The sequence below is a fragment of the Pempheris klunzingeri genome, chromosome 19, assembly GCF_042242105.1.
Source record: "Pempheris klunzingeri isolate RE-2024b chromosome 19, fPemKlu1.hap1, whole genome shotgun sequence".
Lineage (NCBI taxonomy): Eukaryota > Metazoa > Chordata > Actinopteri > Acropomatiformes > Pempheridae > Pempheris > Pempheris klunzingeri.
In genome coordinates this window covers 11806250-11832142 of record NC_092030.1, presented here as the reverse complement: position 1 = coordinate 11832142, position 25893 = coordinate 11806250, and the positions used below count along the sequence as shown (strand labels likewise).

At 41.3% G+C, this 25893-nt stretch overlaps 1 protein-coding gene across 1 annotated transcript; it reads left to right on the top strand.

Moving 5' to 3' along the window:
* The first annotated feature begins 5294 nt into the window (after positions 1–5294).
* On the top strand, positions 5295–24161 carry LOC139219290 (protein FAM222A-like). Its single transcript, XM_070851101.1, has 3 exons — positions 5295–5334; positions 14022–14190; positions 22759–24161. Exons 2-3 carry the CDS (start codon positions 14061–14063, stop codon positions 24159–24161), a joined length of 1533 nt encoding a protein of 510 aa, XP_070707202.1. The 5' UTR covers positions 5295–5334; positions 14022–14060.
* Positions 24162–25893: the final 1732 nt, after the last annotated feature.

Sequence of the window (25893 nt, the reverse complement as noted above, 5' to 3'; positions counted from 1 at the left end):
CTGTCTGAATGCCTGTGTGCAGAAAGTTGTCTCCTTCACTATTAACATGCTCTGGGTTGTGTGAACTCTTAAGCATTAAGGTCTCTTATTGGCTCATTACAGAGAGTTATTAGGTTTGCCCCCTGGCCCCTGCTGGTATTTAATTACCCTTGCACTCTTTCCTTTTCATCATGATGGAAATGACGGCAGCCATTGCCAATAGGTGAAAGAGGAGACTTCACCGGACCTTAATTGGTTCATTTGCCTCTGCCTGCCAGGTCCAGATGGAGCTCTTTATTACTGTCACTGCCAGGTTCGTTTTGGTCTGATGAGGACCTACTTAAGAGGGAGAGCTCATATAAGGACATGATGACATGGCCAAAACAGAATCTTAATCAGGATGAGAGTAGTTTAAGAGACAGCTACAGCCTTTGTGCATTCACATCATAAGCTCACACATTCTTTTGTCACCCATTTGTTATGTTGTTTTAATAGAACAAGACTACTATAATATGGTTGTTGCGTTTATGGGCCTATTGTTTGAAAAAAATCTTGCTAGGTCCTCGCACTAGGACCATTCCTCAGTAAGGCTGTATACTAATGTATACTAATACCTCTGTGTACATGTTGTATATAATGTTTGTATATGTGCAAACATTATCCTCATGCAAAATATCATCCTATTGAAATATATATTTTTATATTTTAGTATCATCCTATTGAAATATATATTTTTATATTTTAGTCTCTCTGAATGTGTTTATTCATATGAATGGATTTAGTCTTGACTTTCAACATCATTGTAAAAGGTCTTTACACAGCCAAATATGGGATAATTACATCATATGAAAATGCCCTTTAAAGGTTAATCAATAACCTCAAACATCCAAAATGGTTCAAAACATTTCTCATCAAGTAAGTAGACGTACACGTTCTCTGAACACTTGTGCTTCTATTTAAATTAATACCATTTTGGTTTGAATTTGCATCTTTTTCTGATATAGAACACCTGTCAGGAGACAAATAATATTAAATTAGCATAAAATGCCATTAGCTAATTACATCATTGTATGGGGAAAAAAAAAGTGTTTCTATGCAAACCTTTCCTCAAATTGTTAATCAGTGATCATAATGCACAAGCAAATTAAGACTAAGGGATGTCTGTGAATCAATATCCTTTTTACATCAGAAAAAAATGAAAGTGAGGAGTAATAAGTCTACTCTGCATTCTTCATTCTTCAAGTGACTATCTGATAGTTCCAAATTTCCCACCTCCCTGACACTGCTAATGACTTCTATGGATGACTTGAAACTCTGCATGACATGCCGTCATGCAACTGTGACACATCTCAATGACTACTGCCCTTTGGCACTGACTCCCATAATGATGAAGTGCTTCAGGCAGTTAGTCACGAGACTCCCCACCTCACTGGACTGTAGTTTGCAAACCACCCACCAACATCACCATTTCCTACCCCCGGTACTCAGCTCTATCTCACCTTGGACAATTAGAGCACTTATGTCAGAATGCTGTTTTTAGACTTCAGTTCAGCATTCAACACAATCATCCCCCAGAAGATGGCAGGAAAGTTTTCACTACTGGGCCTCAACACTTCCCGCTGTAATTGAATTCTTGACTTCCTGACAGACAGAACGCAGACAGTACACAATGGTGGCAGAACATCAGGCACCATCAAGCTAAGCATGAGCGTCCCCCAAGGCTACGTGCTCAGCCCACTGCTGCTCATGCTGCTTACCCATGACTGTTCTGCCAAGTCCGAATCCAATCAAACCATCAAGTTTGCTATTGGCATGATAGTGGTGGGCCTCATCAGCAATTACAATAAATCATCTCACAGAGAGGAAATAGAGCAATTGGCAAGCTGGTGCAATGACAACAGCCTACTAATGCAAAACTGACAAAACTGAAATGATAGTTGTTGACTTCAGGACACCGATCGACAGCACTTCGCTGTTTATCAGTGACTCCACAGTGAAGAGGGTCAAGAGCATCATGTTTCATCATGTGAACAAGTTTGACGACGTCACTTGGTCTCTCAACACCAACCCTGCAGCCAAGAGGCCACAGCAACATCTCCACTTCCTGCAAACCCCAAACAGAGCCATTCTACCACCACCTATCCTTACCACCTTCAATGGAGACGCTGTGGAGAGTATCCTGACTGGCTGCATCACTAGTGCTGTGGCTAATCATACAACAGAACTTTTTTTGAACATAATTCTAATAGTTTTGGACGTATATAGTGGTTGCACTTGCACTTTTGATCTTTGAAGACTGAACTGCTGGCCTTACTGGAGGTCTGTGTTTTCCAAGTATCTTAAAAATAATATGAATATTATTTTTATTCTTAGTTTTTACAATTGCAGATGTAGTGCATTGTTTGTAGTGAGTTATATATTCATAATATCCACAATAACAGTTACACTGCTCATAGTGTTGACTGCTAAAAACTCCTTACACTGTGAGATAATCATATTGCTTATCCAGTGTTTTCATTATGCTTCATTATCTATTCATTCTGTCAATCATGGCTTCGCTGTTTACTATTTTTACATATGGGTGTGCCAGCAGTCACACCATGACACAGACCAGACCTCTATTTCTGTTTTCTTGTTTTGTAATTGTACTTTTTCCTTATTTCCTCAGGTTATGGTGATGTTTTGTGACTGTGTTGTATTTTTAGCACCTTGGTCCATATGGAACCCCAATTTGTTCCCCGTTTACTATGTAGGCTACATGGGTGAATGACAAATAAGCATAGTTGAAACTTGAAACTTGAAATGTATTTAAACGTTGTTCTGCACACCACCAGAGAAGATGGCTGCATTAACTTTTCTGAACAATCCTTTTGCAAACTTAACAATGAACACATGTGGATTCTGGTGCTATAGAGCATCAGTATGTTTGCATAATGATGCTCAAGCACACGCTTATAGTTGACTCCTATTGTTTTTGACAAACTAGCTGTTACAACATGCGATAAACTAGGGAACAATACATCTACATCTTGAGTGTTCAATATAGGGACATTAGTTGGCATGGTAACCTCATTTGCCATCTGCAGACCTCATTCATACTGATAAACAATTCAATACTCTTTCTCACAGCAACACTGGGTCAGAGTATGCCTGCTGTATGTCTCTTGGAGAGCACTTGGTTGTCTGTCTCAGAAAAGAACAAATAGGCTTACTCTTTCAGGGGCTGGATTTGTTGTGATGTCAGTTTCTACCAAAACATGTTTCATGGGAAGATTTATTATTGTTCAGAGTGCCGCATAGTGTGTTAAATTCTGACAAATGGGTGTTCAAAGTCTAACTCAGCATATGAGGATGAAAAATGGTGGTATGCTTCCACTTGGGTGGGCTTTAGGATGCAAAATTTGAATCCAACTTTAGGCACCTATAAGCTCAAGGGAATAGCTCAGCGTTTTGGGATATCCTACTCTTGTTTGCTTTGCCGTCAAGCGTTTGATGAGAAGATCAACACCACACTCATACGTATCTGTTAAATATGAGCTACAGCCAGCAGGAAGCTAGCTTAGCTTAGCATAAGGAGTGAAAACAGGTGAAACCAGCAAGCCTGGGTTTTTCCAAAGTTCGTTTTATCAGCACAAAATTGAAGTGTAAGAACGATTAGTTGTGGTTTAACAAGTTATGTCTTGGCCCGGTGAAGTTAACTACAAGGCAACAGCGAGTTAGCTGTTTCCCTAGTTACACTTTTTATGCTAAGCTAACGGCTAATCAGCTACTGGCTGTAGTCTTAAAGTTAACAGAGAGATGCGTCTTCTCATCTAACAAGAAAGTAAATAAGTGAATTTGCCAAAATGTCTCTCTATTCCTGTAGAGGTAAGAGCAGCTGTGTTAGCTCACATCTTCACTTGTCATAGTAGGGGGGCCACAGGTGTTACTTGACATTAACACTGCTGTAAAACCAGCATACTCAACCGATAGCAACAAATTGTGATGAGCTCTTATCCTGAGATATATATCTAACCCGAGACAATATTTGTAGTAAAATGAGTTGTAATTTTTCTGTCAGCAGAATTAGTTACGAAATAGCCGAACCATTTGCACTGGACATTGCTAGACATAGAAATCGGTGATGTTGTAGCCTTGTGAGTTAAACCTGCACTGCCACAGATGGATGATTTGATTCACCTCTTTAGTAATTCATGAGGCTGCAGTTTGTGATATTGCTGTGTTGGATTGCTTTATATTTCAAGGTGTACCCATTATTGTGTCTCCCCCCCTTTGCGTGTTGGTGTAAAGCTTAATTAAGTACACTTCCTCACATGTACACGTCCTGCATTTAAGTTCAAATTTGAGGTGCTTGTACTTTTTAAGTTTTTCCATTTTCTGCTACTTTACACGCACCTTTTACTCCACTACAATTATACGGACGTTAGCTTGGCTTATTCAGTTATTCACTAATTCAGATTTTACATGCAAAAGATATAAGAACTTGTAAAATATGATGAATTGTTATTATAGATTGTTATATAGAGCCCAGCAGTGTAAAGCAGTTCAAAGTGTCGCCCTTGACCACCTAAATTAAAATGATGTTAATGCCTCGATAATAATCAAAGAATATCATATGTATGACAATATAGCACTCATTCTGTATGAGGGGGGAGGCCGATTACTTTTCCTCTCCCCACTTTCTGTCTCCCCAAAAGTCATGCAGCTTTCTCTCGTCCTCACACACCTGATCCAATTAAGACTTAGCATAAGCGCTGCTGATTGGCTGAGCAGTACAATCACGTGTACTACGCACAGCGCATGCGTAGCTTTCTTAATCGAGCAGACACGCAGGAGTCAACAGACCAAATACTGGCATTTGTTTAAGGATGTAGCAGACGTTCTTCTCCTTTAAATTTTTCCGCGAAACAGGAACGTGCTTACTTTGACGGGTTTGGCATCACGGCAGCGGCCGCCTCCTCTTTCATACGATTGGCCGAGCCGTGGGAATATTCAAATATAGCCTTCACTGATTGGCCCAGAGCCGGTTTCAGCAGCGCAGAGGACTCATTTCCATTCCGACATCACCCTCTGAGGCACACACAGCTCGGTCGGCTGCCGGGATGAGGTCCAAACAGGCTGCACGGAAAACATAATCTGTGAAATTATCTTCTACAGGCGCGTTTAACATGTCGGGGAAGTGCAGTTAATGGAGCCTGCTTCATCAATGGATATATCTCCGGAGGTTTCCAGTGCGCAATCCGAAATCAGTTGCGAGATTGCTTTTGCAGAGGAAATACGCCTTCCGAGCAGGAGAAGAGCCAATCAGCCGTGGCGCACCAAAGATAAACAAGCCTTATGATAAGACGAAACTCTGTAAGACATCGATTATGTTTCTTATTTCCGTGCTGGTGTTTAGGGGGGACACTGTGCGGGCTCGGTGGGGAATGTTCCTCAGCGCAGAAAATGTTTAGTTTGCTCCGCAGTTGTACCAGCTGAATTTCTTGTTAACGGTGGCTGTGTAACAAGCTGCATGACAAAAAATAGTGAGAGAATATTTAGGGATGTAAAGAGTCTTCCATGCATGGTGGCAGGAGTCGCCCTGCATTGATTTTAGGTGAAGGTTAGCGCTGAAGTGGTGAAAAGATGCCCAGTGCGCACTAATGGATAGGAGCGTCTCGCCCTTATAGATATAGATAGATAGAGATATATATCAGGGTCCTGTTATTGGCTAATGTGTATTTATGTTGGCCGAGTCCAACTACTAGGTTTGTAATTTAGTCACTGTGTAGAATAATGATTGAAATGGCAGATTATCCCTTAAAATGTATTTAACAGTTAAATGTAGGAAATAGTTGGCCTAAATTGGTTATCATCATCATCATCATCGGAGTTCTAGACGTGATAAATATTTGCATGGAATACATCTGCAGTTTCTAAATGTTTCTTCTTGTTCTCTCAGAACTGCTGTAGTCTCATCTTTTTTCATCCTCAGATGACATCTTTGTGTGGCTGACGGCTCTGCGTGCGTTGAAAGGTGCTTTATATGTGAGCATCTCAGTGGATACGGGAAGTGCTTTGAAGTATATTATCGGTCATTCAGGGCTGCCTCTGAAGGTTTTCCATTTCTATTGTCTAGAAGCCGGAGGTGGGATCATCGCACCTCACTGCACCGGTGGCAGCCGAGGTTGAAGGTTAGCCGCAGCAGAGGGGCCTATAGATTATTGGCCAGGTGTGAAATTCTACCCTGCATGCTTTTCCTGCTTGTGCCAGATCCTTTATTACCCAGAGAGATGGGATGTCACAGCTTCCCACCAGAGGCAAGGAAGAAAAGCCTGCAATTTGGTGTTTTATTGTCCTCTTTTTTTTTTTTTTTTTTCCTGTCTGTTCTCTGAAAAAGAGAAAATTATGCCAACCTCCCAACCCCTATTTATTTGTGCTTTGAGGCAGTGACTATCAGAAATAAGCTTATCAGTCCGTCTTCTGATTTCCTATAAACAAATTCAAATCATGTTACTGTGGTTGTTGATTTACCACAATGTCATAATAATACTTTTCACCATAAAGTCTATTTGTTTCATTCACTCTAAAAACAGTTTAATACTTTTTACTGACCGGTGAATGTTGAGTGGCGTTTTTAAATGTAACTACTCTTAATGACATTCATATCTTGTTTGTTTGAAATGTGCTTTGTCTGTGCCTGCGTCTGACCTTGTTTGAGAGGCTTGTAAATTGCGTGGTATTATGAGCAGTCAACGTGCAGGTATCCCATGGGGGTTTCCCCTCAGATCTCACATCACACCCCAGCAGTAATTCCAACTCCGTGAAGAGAAGGGATTTGTCATTTGGCTGCCTGCTTCTCTTTGCTTTCTCAGGAATGAGGCTGAGCTCTGATTTATTGTGAAGTTTCCCCAGGCTCGCTCAATCTCCATGCCTACCGAATTACTGAATGGAGGAAACGGCTCACCACGAGAATGACCTTTTCTTGGATGACTATTACCCAGGCCCGTAGAAGGACTGATTAAGGTCATGTCTTTTCCTGCCGTGTCATCCATAGCTGCCCGTTAACGGCTAGTTAAGTGTACAGTGAGTTTCATGTTGTGGATTAGTCTGTGGTTAGGAGACTGAGTGTTAAGATGATGCAAAATGACTTTGAAAATGTATATGCATGCAGCCTCTGTGCCCGTCCTATAGGAATAATGTCACTGGCTTGGTTGCTTAACAATTTTCTCTCATGCGCCCTTTGTAATCACCTTTTTATCTGCTAAGAGATGTCATGTGTAATTACAGGCAGCCTGCTATCTTTTGAAATCAGTCTAATTGGTCTTTTCATTCTAATAGGATGAAGGGGTAGTTAGACGGGGGTTAAGGGTGGAAGGTTAAGGACTGGGCCTCCGAGGTCATCGGGGAGGGGGGAGGACTGCCAGGGTTATGTGGAGCACCGGGATTCTTCATCTTGTCTACACTGTGTTGCTCAGTCATTACTTCAGATTAATAATTAAGACTGCCAAATTGCAATCGATGCATCATCATCATTTGCCCTAAATAGAAAGGCAGCGAGATGATGACATTTTTAGTTGGTCCAAAGATCAAAGACCATTTTTTCTTCCTAGAACATTTTGATGTTTCTGTGATGCATGGCTTTTGAGCATATCATTAGCTTATCTCCCGCATTAGAGCCATACAGGCAGCATTTTCTCTGCAGTTTCTAATGAGTTTTATGTTTGGATTTAATGACTTGAAAGAATCAGTGACCCTCAACAGTGTAACAGTAAAGTAAACAGCCAGAGGACAGGGCTTGGGGGAAGGGGGTTGGGAGGATACAGTGTTCAGTCATTTTTTCTTCCTATAATGTTTGTCTTCTTCTGTGGTTTTAACAACAATTAACGAGAATGGGAGGTTTAAAAATTATTCCACCCATGCCTGAGTGGACAGACAGATTTGAATTATAGTTCGAATCTTGAATTGAACTGAACTAAACAGCTCAGTCTTTCACCATCTGTTATCTCAGAAGTCAAGGCTTTCTAAAGGCTGGACAACATACCCATAGCTCTTTGACAGTGTGTCTCAGTGTGCATACTGGGATAAGGATAAGATAAGGCTCTGTTTACCCTCTAATGCTACCTTGGCATTGGCCAGACTTTACCCCATGTAGTGTGTTTCTTTTACCTTGGCAGTGTCTGTGGGCAAGGGCAGATTTGGGTCAGTCCAAGGCTTTTTACTCCTTACCAAGGCTGCTCTCGAAGATAAGACTTAATTGCGCAGCTTTGGATTCATGGCTAAATTTTGTTTTTAGCCTACGTAAGCGTGTAAAGGTGGAATTACTAGTTTCCAAAAAAACAAATCCATGTTCAAACACCTCCTGTCTCTTCTGTTCCTATAATTCTAAAAATACGACGTTGTGTAACTAAACTATACATTGTGTGCCTTCACATTACTGCTACTCAGTATAATAGAGCAGCTGTTACAGAGCAACTTTAGCTTATATATAATACTGATACCACTAATCGTTGTACCAACACTGTTTTGAAAGACTGACTTGCTGAAATGGGCTATATTAACTCTAAAATAAGTGAAAAACTGCAAACCTTATAGACAAATATTTTGTGCTGCCAGTGGCGGCTGCTGCTGAAATTAATGGTGTAAACTCTCGTCCCAAGGAGTTAGACTGTCATTCATTTCAAACCATTTGCCATTGCATTGTTTGGCTGATACATTCCCCTGAAAATTTTGTTTATTTGTGTGTGACTGTGGAGTTTTCAGAAGGCAAATCGGTAATGATGTGCACGCCAAAGTAGTGGGCAACTGAATGCTGTAGATTTCACACACACACACACATATATATATATATATATTTATATATTAATAAAAGGCACCGCCATAAATCAGGTTAATTGCCAAGGATACATTTTAAACCCCTTAATATGCTGCTTTGTACAATGAATTAGTAACATGTTTCCCCACAATGGAAATAGGGAGGAGAGTGAACACGCATGGGAAAAATGCAATTTAAATATAGTAGAATAGACATAGATGTTTACAGAGACGGACCACATGGGACATTGCATATTTAAGTAAGTTTAATTTATATATACATTAGCCTTTTCCCAATCATGCATGCCTTGGCAGCAGTGAGGAAATATGTAAAAGATAGTTGAGTCTGTTCATAATTGTCAGTGGATGTTTATGTGTTGCCATATAATAGAGGACCTGTGATATTTAGCGTTTTCAGACTTCTGTGCCCGCAGTTTTATTGTAACGCAACTGTTCTTTGATGGCTACATTAAATTTTGCATGAGAGAAACTCTAATGTTAATGTTAATGTTTTGCCAAGACGCCCAGCACTGTATGATTTACATCCAACTAAATTCTCTGGACATCTGTCTGAATATTGCCCAGCGATTGTATTTACATAAATTTAGTGCTTGCGCATGAATTGTATAGGAAACGCTTTTTAACACTGTTGTAATACCTTTTACAGGAGCTAATCTCAATGGAAATGAGGCTCATTGTTATCATCCGCAGGCCTCGAGTGTTCTTGCGGAGTAGAGCAGAGTGGCTCCGGGTTGTTTGGTTATCCTGTATGTGAACCTTTGTGTCCTCTTTTTCTTTTTCTACAGAGAAGGAGAAGACAGAAATCTGGGTCTCTCTTATATGCTGCTCTGATACCAATTATGCAAACTATTATAGAATTTAACCAGGCCAGCTCTTATCGGCTAATCCAGAAGTAATAGATTCTATTAAAAATGTATGAGGGGGTTGGGGGGGGGGGATCAGCTTGTGTGTGTGTGTGTGTGTGTGTGTGTGTGTGCGTAAGCTGTATAGAGCTGAATCCAGCAGCTGCAGCAGCTCTGCTGTCTAATTCTGTCTGTACGTCAGTCTGCTTGTCTGGTCTCCATTACTTAGACAGGTTCCTGCATTGCCTATGTTGAAGACAGTATGAAAGCCATATGTAATATACAATTAATTACACAGTAAGTGGATTGTTATTCATGGTCCATGTCATTTAAAGAGAGGCGCTGCTTTTCTCCTCTTTAATGACCAATTGCTCTTTGTTAATCATTTATATCCTCCTAAATTAACCTTCTTTCTTTTTTTTTTTTTGCTTTTGTGCTCTTTCGCTTTTGCTCGTCTGCAGTTTTCTGAGTGGAAGGAAGGGGAAAACATTAGCATAGCACTCACTTGCTAATCCACCCAGAGAGTGCAAAGGGTGCTCGTCTTAAACCTTTTTCATTATCATCTAATTATTAACTGAGGATTCTGAGAACTGTTAACAGGAGCTGAGATGGCTCGGGTAAGGAGGGGTGTGTGTGTGTGTGTGTGTGTGTGTGTGTGAGTGAATGTGGCAGGTTGAGAGTGTGTGATTGTGTGTGTGTGTGTAAAGTCCGTGCGTATCTTTTTTTCCTGTAGGTTTCATGTTTGTTGAGAGGGAGGCTCTCTTTGCAATTTGCTTCCATCTTCGCTCTGACCCTTGATGCTGCATGAAGTCATAAAAGACTCCAGAAGGTCAGACGGATGCTTTTGTCTCAGTCCCTGTATAATTTAGGGCTTTTTCCTGCTTTGATGGATATTCTTGTGGTGCTGCTTTGTACAACCAAACAGGTAAAAAGCAAGATATGGCACATTTTATACATATATATATATATATATATATATATATATATATATATATATATATATTTTTTAATTGTGGTGTATTTTCATTGTACTTATACATAGCCAGCTTTATTGTCTCAAGAAATATGACCCACATAGCCTAGATTGTCAGGATGACAGGCGTTCTATTACAGCATTAATATTAATTTTGCTAATTTGATCAATAGTTTAGTCTTAATACAAGCAGAACAATATCTTTTTTGTTGAACAGATGTCATTAAAATTCAGTTAACATTTAAGGCACTGGCTATCTGCCTGTTAACCCAAAGCAGCCATTATAAAGTCGCTCCATCACCGCCCCCTTGGTTCTTCAGTTGACCGTATCTCGCCTATCCTGATCCCAGGACAGACCACACATTAGAAAACGAGACATTTTGCATCCCGTCAGTGATGAGGGAAGATGCTTGAAAAATAGATTTATTTGCCAAGACGTCCTTATCAGAGAACCACAAGGGACAGTTAGATGGACTACAAAGCACAAGGTCTTTATCTCCCTGGCAGGCCCTCAGTGGACCACATCACGCTGCTTATCAGCTGCATGGATGTCGCCCGAGAGTGGCAAGGATTAGACGTCCTTGCAGCTTAAACTTTGCGCTCTTTTTCTTATTAGAAAAGTCCTCGAATATATGAACTTGCAAGACATGGGAAGTGCCAAAGTATCGGCTTAGGAGGACATGTGAGAAGCGAGGCATCTGATTTATAACCTCTACCATAATGTCCTGCACGATGGCAGATAAGGTGCTGATTGAAGAAAACTGGCTTGGAAGGGAGCAACGCTGACCATTATGTTAATGACATAAAGATCCTTGACCTTATTCGTAAAGGTTAGGGAACTGTGCTGCATTGTGCCACTCTTATGATCGCTGGCTAGTACTTTGCAGTTTTCATTCACCTGATTTCAGTATTATTTCAGCCGCTCACTGTTAGCGAGTGATGCGGCACGAGATATATCGGTTTGACATTGTAAGGCTGTGCAGGACATAAAACTTTTTTGCCAAGCAAAACATCATATGGAGGGCTGGAGAACTGATGTTGCTTGAGCCCAGATAATATCATGCATTCTGGGATCTCTTTGATCTCATATCTCCCTTCCCTTTTCTCGGGTAATTCCACTCAACTGTGAAAAGGCGATTTTAAGATCAAGTTTTTAATAAAATCTCTTTTAAATTTAAAATCTGCATTGCAGGATGAAAGAAACCATCATTACTTGGACTTTATATATCATTTCTAGCTCCCTTTTTGCCTTCAATGAAACTTTTTTTTTTTTTCTTTGCCTGCTCTGCTTGCCTCCCTTTGAATTACAATGCCTTCCTTGATGTGTTTTATTCCAGCTGCAAATTACAGGAGTAATGGAAGGTATTCCAATTCATGTCTCATTTCTGTTAGTGAAGGGATTTCCCTTGAGATACCCATTCTCCTTTGTGTTACTTCTGCGTTTTTTGACACCTCCCTCTTGAAAAATGGGTGGTAATGGAAGGGTTGTTGTAAAATTGCCATTATTTTCTAAATGGAATCTGACCATACCAAGGCTTTTAGCTCTTCATATGTGTGTGCTGAGATGAGACAGGTTGCACTGAGCAGTTTGAAGTGGGCTTGTCACCAAGGGACAGATGTTGAGCGGAGGAGGGGAGCGGGTGTAGGAGAAAGGGAAGAGTGACAGACTCTTTTTTTTTTTTTTTTCTTTTCTTTGGCACCTGAGTAAAATGAAAGCTACTCTGTCTCTTCTTTTTGAGGCGAAGGTAATCATGTTTCTCCAGCTCGTCACTGAATGCTCTGTTCTGTGGTTGACTCGCTTTAGCTGCCCTCTGGACCCTGAGGGAGAAATGAAAGCAAAAATCCAAAAGAACCTTAAAACTGAACAAAAAGGACAGGCAATCTGACAGCTGTATGCTGCAGGCTTATATTTGCCCTGTTGGGAACTACTGCATTGTAATGAAAATACTGTCTTTCTTTCCATTTGTAATCATTGGATTGATGAATTATTAATAACCTATATGTTTTTATTTATTTATTTATTTTTGTTGCACAGACAGCAGCTGTCTGTCTACAAGTTATCTGATTCATATATAGTAAGAAATATTTTACAGCAGCCCCGGGTTTTTTAGTGCAGTGCTAGCATTCAGATTTGGTGACTCTTTCAGATAATCAAAGAGAATGTCAAATGCGATTATCACTGAAATATTCCCTCAGTGCCTGGCTTTATCTTCAGAGTGATTGCTCCAATCAGCAGAGCTGTGGAGAGGTGCCATTTTCAGACACAGCCTCTCATTTCCTCTGACAATACTTAACTCTACAAACAGCACAGCCTATTTCAGGGAGTGAGTTATTTTTGCCTTTCTCTGCTGATCAATACGGCCATAAATTCATAGACGAATAAACCCAGGTTTCAGGGATAGTTACAAATTGAAACACACAGCCTGAGGCTACAGGAGGCCTTGTAAATGATCTGGGTGATTGCAACTGACAGAACAAGGCTGATAATAGGAAAGAGCTATCATAACAACTAGGCAGAAGGAGGAGATGGAGTCATCATTAAGTGATATTACTTTTTTAAATGCACAATCTCAGCAGTTCAATGAGGAGCTCCTGAATTTTAACATGGTAAAAGGACTCAAGTGGTTGCTGAGTTTTAGAGATGTAAGCCACTGAAGTAACGTGGAAAAGCTGGTTTTGAAAGAGGAGAGCCTCCTGTGGGGTTTAAGTGTTCTCTAACAGCAAGCTTGCAGTTTTCTTCCACCATCAAACTGATGTTTGATCCAAGAGTTTGACTTTATTATGTATAATTTGGTGTTTTTTCAAACTTAAAGTTGGCATCTGCTTCCTTTCCTCAAAACTATGTGGCCCAACTATGCAATCCCAAAAACTTGTAAAATCACAGGACTTGACAACAGAACCTGTTCGGGATCAGTGGTTATGGTTTTTGAGCCATGCTAGCTTTGTTGTTGTATGGACGGCCATCTTTGTCTGTCTGTCTGCCAACCACTTTGGTCCGGACTAAAATATAATTTATAACATTTAATTTGGCGCTTCCATTCATGGTCCTAGAGGATGAAACACACTCCCTGTTGATCGTCTGACTTTACCTTCAGCGCCATCATGAAGTTGAGGTTTTTATCTTTTTTTGTGAAATATCTCAACAACTATTTGATGGATTGGCCATGAAATTTTGGTACTAACATTTATACATCGTTTTTATTCATCGTTTATGACCAAATACCTGCAAAACTCATGATATTCCCCTCAGCCTCAGCTTTATTGATGTTCTACTGTGCTAATTAGCTAATGGTCAAATGCCTGCTAAACATCAGCATGTTGGCATCACAGAACTGATTTTGTTTAATCAGCATTTTGTTCGGTGTTAATACGCTTGGAGAAAAAAAAACATCCTTTTTCTTTATTTATTCTAGCAGGTTTTCCCAGGCTGTGTGCAGCCCTAGTGAACTATCATGCTGGCCTGTATCCAGAGACGGCAGAATCTCTCGTCGCAGCGTCTGGCCTGCACACCCAAAAGCCTCGATGTTCCACCGCCGCCGTTACTGCTGTCGGTACCACCACTGCAGCCGTGCTCCCGCAAAGGTGAGTTTCTATCACATAGATGAAGACATTCTGCCAGAGAGGACAAACGGCATGTACTACACAGATAGCTTGAAATAAAAAAAACAATGGTAACCTGTAAGACCTTGGCTCACTATCAGTCATTGCTTGACTAGGTCTTGAAACATCCTGACGTTTATTACAGATAAATGGACAAAACAGATTTATGGAAAACACTGATTTACAAATGATTTTATTGAGTTATTGCTTTCCCTATTAGAGCTGTGTCCATAGCAACGGGTTGTTATACATAGCAACGGTGTGCTATAGAGAGATAACAGACCGTAGAATGCTGCAATTGACCAATTAGAATTGAGCATTCAACAAAGCCGTGTAATGAGTAAAACTAAAGATCATGCATTGTGTGCCGAGGTTTCAGCTGTTCTGAAACCTCTAGAATTAAAATAATAGGCTTCCTGATGATGATGATGATGATGACGATTATACCTGTTAATTGGGCTGCAAATCAGTGTGCTTCTGCAGTGCAAACGTGTGCAGGTCCAAGTGGACTCTAAAACGATAGAGTTAATCCACTCTCCTATACAGGGTTACTAATGATGTTCACATTTTGTGCAGAAAGCACTCCGTGTCTGTGCTGTTTGACCTTCATCTTGACTGATTACACTGCAGCCATCGAAAGGTTGAGTGGGTGTATTTGAGGACTAAGCTGTACTGGCAGTTGTGATTAGATTTCTTTCAATTAATTGATTGAATGCGACATGTTTGCGGATTCAGTTCTGGCTCTAATACTGCTCTTTTTAGTAGGTTACTCCAAATCCATATTATTTGTGCTGTGGTCCAAATTGCATGGTGTTTTTCTTCCTGGACAGTCTAGATTCACATAATGAGATCATTGTACCACAAATGAAGTTATTCTGCTGTGGTTTTCCTTTTCACGATTGCCTTAAAAATTTGCTGATGCCTCATATTTCTATGCTGGGTCTGGTCTGAAGGCCTAGTGAAGATCTATAACTACTCACAGTTTAATGGTTCAGCTGGGCGCGTGTGGAAGACTTACGAACGCGCTCCTGTGGTCCCTTAAAGATGTTTTGTTTTCTTTTTGGTGTAGGTGTTGCCGTTTGCTGTGCTGATATTGTGTTTTGAGCCTGTGCTGTTGTATTTAATGTGTTTTACTCTGACCTTTGGAAGGATGGCTACCACACTGCGGAAGCCAACAGTGATCGTTGTAAATGAAATGAAGCGGTGCGGCTCCGGCTGTGGTCTCCTGGAAAGCAAGAGCATGCAAATGTACAGCAGTAACACTGTGTACATTTTCTAGGACAGAATCACCATAATTTGACTATCTGGGTTATATTGGCCTGTAAGATATATGTTCACCTTTGTCTGCAGAGCAGGGTGGTAGTCAGGATTACCTTATCTGAATGTTTGATCATGTTGCCAGTTCATTGGTATGAGCTTATGAAAGCTCATAAAAAGTCATTGTTTATTTATCATGAAATGTATGTACTGCTGTACTAAGTCTAATCTTCCATTGGGTATGTATTGCATAGTAAATGTATGCTTGGGAGGTATGGAAATTATAGAAGGTACAATTTATTTTCATTATTTTTCATTCAGTGCCCCTGTAATTAGCAGTATTCATTGACACCTGCACACACACACACACACACACACACACACACACACACACACACACACACACAGGTGTTTTCACTTATTCTGGATAATTAGACCCATTCTCAGGTTGAGGTTGGGTGGAAGCATGCTTGAAGTTTTCTGAGGTCACCAAACTCCATATACTTAAAAGAACCATAAAAGTTTTCTTGATCTAGCAGGTGCAACAAGACTAACAGGAGAGTCGGAGAAGTGTCAATCAAGTGCAGTGTGTAAATACCCAAACAATCCTGAGGGGACGTCTAATCAGTCAAGATAATTTAAAATACCTGTGTTGTGGTTTAGTTCATTGACTAAAAGGGTGGATAGTACTGCATTATTATTTCTCTTATATACCAAACATGTGTAATAATATATTTGAAATGCTGAAAATGCTTTTAAAGCTCTCATTCTCTCACCTCCTATCTTTCTCCCCAGGTGAAATTTTCTCTTTGTCTTTTGTGTTATTAAATATTAATTGGGAATCAATGGAGCACTTGTCTGCTAAACGCTGGAACAGAAGGGCCTAGTTCGCCTCAGGCAGAACCAGGGGTGCGTTTCTCATCCTGTTTACCTGCAGGGCTTCTCCTCCCCCCAGAGTTTTATGTACTGCGACTGTGTGTAGTGCAGCACCCTCCAGCTCTGGCCTGACATTTGAAGCACAACCACAGGGAAGGGACTGCCGATGGGAGCTCAGTCTGTGTGGCCCTGGCTTCTTCATTAAATGAGTTGCTGTTGGATCGAGTTAAATAGGGACAGTCTTTAGTCGCTGCTGCGCTTTTGAAAGCCATTTCCATTTTTAGCTATCAATAAATGGAAGGCACATGGACAGGACATGAAAGCTCTAAGCCACACTAACCCATGTGAAAGATTTCTGAGAAATGAGTGTTAGGAATTATGTGATGAGAGTGAATGAGAGCTGTTCTCTTCTCTGCTATCTCAGCTTGAAAGCAGGGGCTGGAAATGCGTTTTCCCACGCTGCTGGCCTGTGCTCGGGTCGGCTTTGAGAGGGGAAACTTTGCCCAAGCTGGGCCAAGCGGCACAGAAACAAATGAGTAGTGACACTGGTGCAAAGGAGTATTCGCCAGAGCCTCTTTGAGCGCACATAACTAAGTGTTGAAGCTAGAGGTCACTCTGTTCCGTGAGCACCCTTCATGTGGAGATTACAGACATGGGAAGAGGGAGGCATGTGAAAATGGGGCGAATAAGCGTCTGTATTTTTATTTGTGTGTGTTTGTGGAAGACGTGCGCGAATAGAGTGAGCGAGATTTAAGAGCAGCATGTCTCGTGCCTGCTTTTTCTACTCCATCTCTAACTAATGGTCCTCTGGGTTGCTAGGCTGCGTACCACATGGAGGAAGTCCATTGGCATGAGAAAAGCTGCCGATGCTCCATCTTACCGGTGATACAAACTGAACATCTGTTAATCAATACTTTTGATAAAATTGAGTTTGACTCCAGTGTGAAAGAGGTCATTCAGTGACAAACCCAGTAAATAAGCATTCAACTCTGAGCTCACTCAAAGTGAAATGATGTTAAACTGCAGATTGTGTTAGCAGTGTTCTCAACAACATTATCTTCATCTTCCAACCGCCTTGAGTGATCCATGTAAAAGCTCTGCGACTGGATTTTGTCTGCAAAATGCACTTTGGGAGTTGTAGTTCACTTCTCATCCCACATTTTATGTACACGGTCTTGTACTTTTTCATTTGTTCATTTGTGATGATTCACTCTTGCTGATGAGGTGCTCCAGCTACTGGCTACTTGAAACGATCTATGGAGAAAATGAATGAGACTTCCTCTTCCAGAGCTTGGGCTTCTGTTTCACATTCCTATAACGGCTTTAAACCACTGATACTGTGCAGGCTGTTTGTTTCTCTGATTGTTCTGACATGTTTATGCCCCCCAGTGGTCATGCATAGATCACTTCAGCTTTAACTGCACTGACTAAAAGTTTGAAATGTGACTGAAAGTTGAAATCGACTGTAATCCATCGCTACTGAATATAGTTTGTATATAATGATATAAATAATAGAAATGATTTATTTTGCATTTGTGGCCTGAATTGAGTTGTAGAACCCAGCAGCTGCTAGTTTTTATGTTGACAGTCAATTGCAGCAGTTCATCTTAGAGAGTTGAATGAAGTTCGGGCCAATTAATTACATGGTTCTAATGACTGGGCTTATTGGGCCAACTGGATACAAAGAGGGGGTTGTCATGGTAACAGAGACATAGGTTTTAAATGCGTTGTGCATGTGCTGAGCTCAGTCCCTTGTTATTAAGGTAGGCCAGAGCGTTTTAAATGTCAGGATTACTGGTGTGGTAAACAAGTGTTTATGCCTGCTGAGAAGCACTGTTCCGTTATTAACTGCCAGTTCTCAGTGCCACGTTCCTGCTGTGAATTTGATGCTCATAAACATGTTATCTCACAAAAGTGTTCACGATATGTCTTCAGCATTCCATCAAAGGCCAGTGGGATTTTTGTCTGGCCAACATCCAACATGTATGGATATTAACAGGGAATCATTTCTAGATTTTTAGTCTTCTTGTGGGAATCCTATGCAGTGGTCACCGTCATTCTAATCATTTCCTCATGTTTGCCCTCTGGGTGTGTAATGTTTGGAAGCTGCGGTTTTGGAAACGCAACGAGCTTGTCCAACTGCTGTTTTCAGCCTTTTCTCTGGGGCTTGTTTTGCCCATAAATTAGTGATTAACTCAAACTGCTCCAAAACAATGAGGTCTCCACTCTAATCTGTGGGGAAATGGCTTCAAGTGTGACCACGGGAAAAAGATTAGCCCGTTTAAAGTGGCAGAAAGCACTGAGTGGGATTGTATGGGGGTGGAATTAGGGTTGTGAAAAACCACACATATACAAACCATATATATATCACAGTATGGTAAATAAATACCCAGTGTTTTATCCCTCCAGAATATGTTTATGCTAATATTTATAAAATCTCTTTCTTTAAGTCACAAACACACATGCAGTCAAACACACACACATATCAAATTAGGCCTAGTGGTGATTGAGAGTTTATAATTGGCCCCCTACCCCCAACTGTTTCTCTCCATGCACGTCCCCTGCATGGAAAGAGGAAATCAGGATTAGGTGTTTCCTGTGAAAGTGTGCCAGTTTCACTCAGCATGGTGCCACAACCGTTGAGCAGTATGTTTAATGTGTGGAGCCCTTTTCCAACTGAGAAAACATACAAGCCTGACTAGCAGGACCATTAAATCTATGAATCTAGGGTTGACGATGTATCACACATCAGTGTCATTATGCAGATTTCTTTTTTTTTTTTTTTTTTGAAGAAAAGGGAAAAATGCAAACAAGCTTCTCAATCACTCATAACCTACTTCAAACAACCGGGTCTAAAAGCAAGTGGGGGGAAAATGAAAAGGGTCAAAGAATTAAAATTTCTCAGCACTGCTTGATGCCCTCAGCCAAGGTTGCTTGTGAAAAGTGGCTGCTGTTATTTTCTGTGTCGTTTCTCATCTGCCTCTGCGCCTGTGCTCTGTCAGGGCTGAAGAGTGAAACAGCGTGCAGTCTGCAGGTTCAGGGTGATTAAGTGCTTAAGGTCAGACTGCTAATTATCTCTCTGCCGTGCTTTACCTGACAACACACAGCTGCCATTTCCCCGTTGTCATGTGAACAGCCTCATATTTGTTTTCATTTCTCATCTCTATTTTACACCACTCAGTGTTGTTGTGACTGCAGTGCTCCTCAATAAAAGACAGGAAGGCATGTCACAAAGAAATGCATAGCCTCAAGTTTGCTTTTGTTAAATACGACCTGTTAAAGTCTTTTAATTCAGATTTGTAATACATACAAATACATAAGTCTTTGTGATCCTTTATAGCCAAGTATTTAAGTCGAGTCAGATTTTATTTATATAGCCCAAAATCACAAATCAGAATTTTTGTAATGGGGCCTTACAATCTATACTGTACAACACCCTCCGTCCTTAGACCCTTGGTTTGGATAAGGAAAAAGCGTCGCCATCTCGTGCCATCACAGGTTTCATTACGTCTTTGAGCTGTGAGCAGTTCAGTCAAAGAGTGATGTTCCCATCTCAAAAAAACCTACTTGAAAAACAACATGAATAATCTAATCTCCGACAGGCAGCCTTTTGTAGCTCAGACATTTTCATCCGCAAGGTGAAAATATTTGCTAATTTACTGGCTCATACATTTTTGTGCCGCAGTTCAAATGCCTCGGATTTAAAAGAGCCAAATAGCTGACTGAATGTAATTTTCGTAGCGTAATAATAATAAGCAAGAGGGATGGGGGTGGGAAGCTGGCTTCATTTGTAAATTTTTACTTGTTTGCATTCTTGTTTTCAGGATAAAGGCCAAAATGAGCTGGAAGCGACTGATGCACATGTTTTAAAACGGCAAAATGCACAGTAAAAGCTTGCTAATTCAGATGCGTCCTGATTTTTTTAAGGTGCAAATTACCACTTTGATCACCTGCAGAGAACCTTTTGAAGCGATACTTCATGCACGTTGTCAATTATCACTTTCAGCAGCATGCACGGGTCCACGTGTTTAGAGTTTGGGTGACACACAGTAGACCCTTGCCTTCTTGCCACCTTCAAAGGGAAACTTGAGCTCTCACCGTGCCAGATTGTAATTAATGAGGCACACGTTTTAGGTAACGTTTGACTTGGGTGTGTTTTGCAGGATGGCCTGGAGAAATAAGAGAGTACAGTGAAGAATGACTTCAACATATACTTTTATTACTGCTACCACATGCTTTGGAAAAGCCACTACTGACTGGTAAACATAACGTGCTGTGAGTTTACTGCCATTTTACACCACTGATTGATATTGAAGTCCTCAAGATTGAAACAGTTGCCTCTGGTTGTAATTTAGAGCAGTTTTAATGCTAGTCATGCCGTTTCTGATCTCAGTTTTAACTTCAGTGTCCAGCAGTTCGGCTTCTGTGAGGATCAGCTTAAAACTACCCCCCCTTTTTTTTTATGCATATGTTACACAGTAGTGGTCCTCAGATGATAAATATGTGAATGCTGAGTGGGGAAGGCCTATTTGCTAATGAGGTTTCCATAGTGCCACATGAAGGCAGCCACAGTGGGAAGTGCAGCTGTGTTGTGTCTCCATGGCTCTGACAGGGCTGTAATCTCTGGACTAACAATATCAGACACCCTGTGAAGACGTGTTAGCATTCAAAGTGTTTGAAGTGTTTGTGGAACAGCAAGCCAATCGCAGCATGCAGGGCTCGACACTGACATGTCGGTGAACGACGGCTAAAATGCTTGCTTCGGTAAATTATCTATCTTTGGTAATTGAGCGCCGTTATTCAAGGCAGAAAACAGACGATTTTTTGCAGTAGTGTGATTGTTGGCGTGTGTGTTGATGCAAGGATTTATCATATTTTTAAACGTGTCATTGCTTCTCATCATCTAAGCTCCTTTCCGGTGGATATGAACCCTCATCTACTTATCATTTGTTGTCATGAATATTCAGTTTTTAGCCAAAGGCCTGGAATCATTATTGCACCTGGTTTTACCTCGTTCTTCATGAGCGGGATTATGGGAAACCAGAGAAGAAAGGGGCCCACATCGTGATGCCGTATACAGTTTGAAAAACCTCTCCAACATCCCAGATGTCGTGGTTTTCTAGAGCAGCACAACACTGTGATACATAATAAGCAGTGTTTTGCTTTGTTGTATTTCTCTGTAGAATTCATTCATGCTCCTGGCACCATGGTGCTGTTCCTTCTGCTCCGCTGGGAGATTGCTGGATGGATTGAACACTCCACCTTACCTCTTTCCTCCATTTTAAACACCCAATTTATTTCTTTCATGAGATGGATCTTGTAGATTGAATCATTTTCACAGTCGGGAGGCTCACTGTAGGCCTGAAATGAAATGAACTCCCAAATCAATTTCAAATGGGAACAACAAGTGAGCTCTCCCCTGCAAAGCTGGAATTGGTTTTGTTATTGAAAATGAAATGAAGTGTTTTGTTTTTATTTTTCGTCCTTTTATTGCAGATTACAGCCTTGTTCTTTTTCCTGCTATGATTTCCGCCGACTTAAATCCTGATCTAGGTTAATTTCAGCACCTTTTTCTTTTTATGTCAGGTTTTCCATAAAAGTGTCACTCTGAAAGGTGGCGGTAATTTCTACCAGGTGATTTATTGTTTTTAAACGGTGGCGCATTTTTCCGCCTTTCCTTTGTCGCTGGGAGTTAAGCAGCCATGAAATTGCCTGAATAATAGTGTTTAAATCCAATCTTAGTTTGTTCCGTTAGCTTTCCTGCACACAATTCAGACACCAGCGCTGAATTGGTGATTGCTCTTTTTCCGTCTGCATCAACTTTTCCTTGACAGTTTAGGCTCCAAGCTTTTACAGTAGAATCAGTTTAGGCTCCTAAAAGCAGAAAGTGGGGGGGAAAAATATCTCACAGGCAGGAACTGGTGATGGTCGAGTGGCTATCTTAGAAATGAAAAACTACGCTTATGCTATATTCTAATCGGTGATCTTTTAAAGAAAGCTACGAAAAATCGCAGTCTGAAGGTGCCTTTTGAAATTTTGCGCAGTTACTACAATCAGCTTCCTCTTGGCTCCTCCTGCTGTGGTTTAACGGCTTAATGTCATCAAATGAACCTCATTAAAGCCATTTCAGTAAAATTAGGTCCTCTCCCCTCTCCTGCTGCCACTTCCCAGCTTTTGATTTCCCAGGGTAAACTCATTTTGGGTCGAACTAAGGCTGAATTAATTTCATTAAGCACTGATCAAACAGTGCTGGAGGTGTTTCCCTCCTTGAAATTAGTTTATATGATATATTGATGTATACCATTATTCCCTATAACACATTTGAGATTGAAAGGAAAAAAACCGAAAATACAAGACATGAGGTTTCTCTGTGCTGCTTGTAGGCTGATCTCTTGTTTGCGTCTGCTCTCTTCTCAGGCGAGCCAGTCTCCATGATTTCTCGGTACCCTTCCCCTGCAGAGTTGGATGCTTTTGCCCAGAAGACCGCCAACAGCCCACTGTCCATCAAGATCTTTCCGTCTGACATCCGGGTGCCACAACATAAACAGCTTAACAAAACAGTCAACGGCTTAGACACCACAGGCCAACGCTATAGCCCCTATTCACACCCGTACTCAGGAGGCGGTTTGTTGGCCGTCATCAAAGCCTCTGTGGTGGTCAAAGGTGTGATAAAAAACTCTGAGGGCAGGAGGACTAAACAGACTTCTGTGACACCGTATAATAATCCTCTGAATAATGGCTACACAGTCAGACACGGGCATAAGGCCTATCATATAAGCTCATGTAAGCCTCCTGATGTTCCCATTGAGACACTTTGTTCTAGCACAGGGATGGCCTCCGGAGATCAGAGCCTGGCCCCCCAGTCTGAGCTGGCAGAGGTTCAAAGCCTGATGAGGCAGATGAGCAGAGTTCCCCATAGCCAGGCCCTGCAGCTGGGGGGGGAGGCTCGAGCCAGCCCCTCTCTGCAGGCTGTGGCTGCGGTGGCACATTCAGATTCAGACTTCGTCCTGGGAGTGCCGCCCCAGAGCAGTCTGGCATTCACGGGGGCAGTGATACCTACACAGAGTGCAGACATAGCCAAAGCTGGGTACTTAGAGAAAGGAGACTACACGGTGTGGCAGCATAAACATCAAATTCAGCAGCAGCAGCAGCAGCAGCAGCAGCAGCCGTATCAGCAGGGAGCAGTGAGGATGTACAGCTCGAGTAACAGCGTTCAGGGACACAGAGCAGCAGAGGCTGGGGTTGGCCAGCCTCCTGAAAGCTGCCTCCCTTTGGCGGGCTCCTCGCAGCTGTCGTACAGGCCGCATCCTGCCAATGTGGGCGCCGGGCAGGAGCGAATCAGCAGCTCCTCTCTGAACTGTGCCGCCATGCAGGGAGAGGTGTCTGTCGGACAGTACTTTGCTCCTCTCTGGGACGGTGTCGTGGCCACCCCTAATAGCGACTGTTATACTTCTCAGGTGCTGGCAACGGGTACATGTGCAGCCAGGCCTAGAGACCTGGGGCTCTCCCATCCTCATCTACACCCAAACCGCCATCAACACCACAACCCGCAACACCAGCCGCAGCTCCACCCTCCTCTTCCTCCTCATAACCACGCCTACAGCACAGACCAAAACCTCTGTTGTGGGCTGCCTAGTTCTAGCCTGTGCCACGCTGCAGTACTTAGCAGCAGCTTGCAGTCTCTGGAGTGCCTCATCAGTGGGATCCACCCTCCCTGCATCAAAGAGCGCATGCTGGGCCGTGGGTACGAAGCCATGGGGATGCCTCAGATACTGGAGCACCACCAGCAAACCCACATCCAGCTCCCCGTCTACAGATGAGACACGGTGTTGCCACAGAACGGGACACAGAAGTGACAAACCATTTCTTATCGAGAGTGGACGTGTATCAGTTTGGACATTTTGAGAATGACCCATGCCTTTTTAGTTTGTGCATGTACTGTATTTGGAGACGGCTTTGTGTTATGAGCCTGGAAAGGTAAATGATAATCATGACTTAAGATACAGGTTCAATCTTATGGACTTTCCATGTTTTATTTTTATACTGTAAATGGCCATCAAATATGCCTGCTGTTCTTCATTTAATACTGATGCTGAGCACCTAATCAGAATTTCCCATTACGTTTGAACATGAACTGTATATTTTGCAGGTGATTCCTCTGTAGGCCTTTACAAAACTGGAAACGTACTCATCTGAAATAATTATTGGTACCCATCTTTAAACATTTACTTGAATCTAGGAAGGATCGCTGGTAACTGTTTTTGTGAATATATTGTATATTTTTTCCATTAAATGGCTCCTTATTTGAAATGGAACATTCCTTAACTATTGACTGAGCTTTCGGTTGTCTGCCGCTTTTTTTGTGGACTTTGTTTTGTCCACTTTTCAGTGACCTACACAGCTTCTGCAAAGTGATACGAACTTCCTGGCCACTGTATTGGGAAACTTCTTTATCATTTGCATACAAATGTGAATATATATACATATTTTTTGTTATGCAGACATTAAAGCTATGTAATTTAACATCTCAATTAATTTAATGTAGTCATGCTCAGCACAATGTATTAGGACTGTTGCATATCCAAATCAACACTGTGGCAATTCAGGCCAAGCAAGATGTGCCCTTTGGTTGTATTTTTCTTAACATTTTTAAATTTTAAGAGGTTGTATGGACTTTTTTTTTTCTTGAATGAAATGTCTTTCTCTGGAAGGTTGTGACACTGTTACACAAAACCTGGATATAATGGAGTGCCACGATGATAAGCAGGCCACCTGAATCATTTACAATATTTCCTTTGTAGGGCTATGTTATCTCTGATTGTGTGGGATGTATGACTGAGTAGTTCTTTGTGTATCTGCACTGGTTCTGTAATACTATTTATTTATGTCAGCCTGTTGACTTACATGGCAAACTGTCTCTATAATTATAAAGTGCAATTATTCTATATGAACATGTCAGCGCTCTCTCCATGAAGTATGTTGGAAATAATTACATTTTGTAATGTATGACCCTAATCCCTCACCCTTTTTTGCCTCTTCTTAATAAGGATTGTCAAGTAAATGAAATTTTCTAAACCCAGAAAATGGTTTGTGTTATTGCATATTATTAGTTATTATATGCCAGATATACAGCTGAGAAGACAGTTTTATTGTATTCATGAAAGATAAACTAGCTGTGGAAAGATGAGACAGTTTCCTGGTTTTATTGCAAAGGGATTTAAGGCTTAACCACCAGTCATAGATCTCATTTTATTAAGATCTAGCTTTTCCCTTGAGGATCTCTGGTATACAATATGATGGAAGACAATCCTTTGCTGAAAGTATATATTGAACCGGTTCCTCTATAAATTACACAAATTCAAAGTGCTATTTTTGTTATGATAGTGAACTGTGTTAGTCTAAATGGATGGCTGACACTTCAGGCTGAAGCCACTGAATACTTCAGAATACATAACTAAATAAAAATGCACAGGCCGCCTTCTCTTATGTTATTTATGTATGAAAAATACATGCTTTCTTGAAGATAAATCCACAGGAATATTACTGTTCACA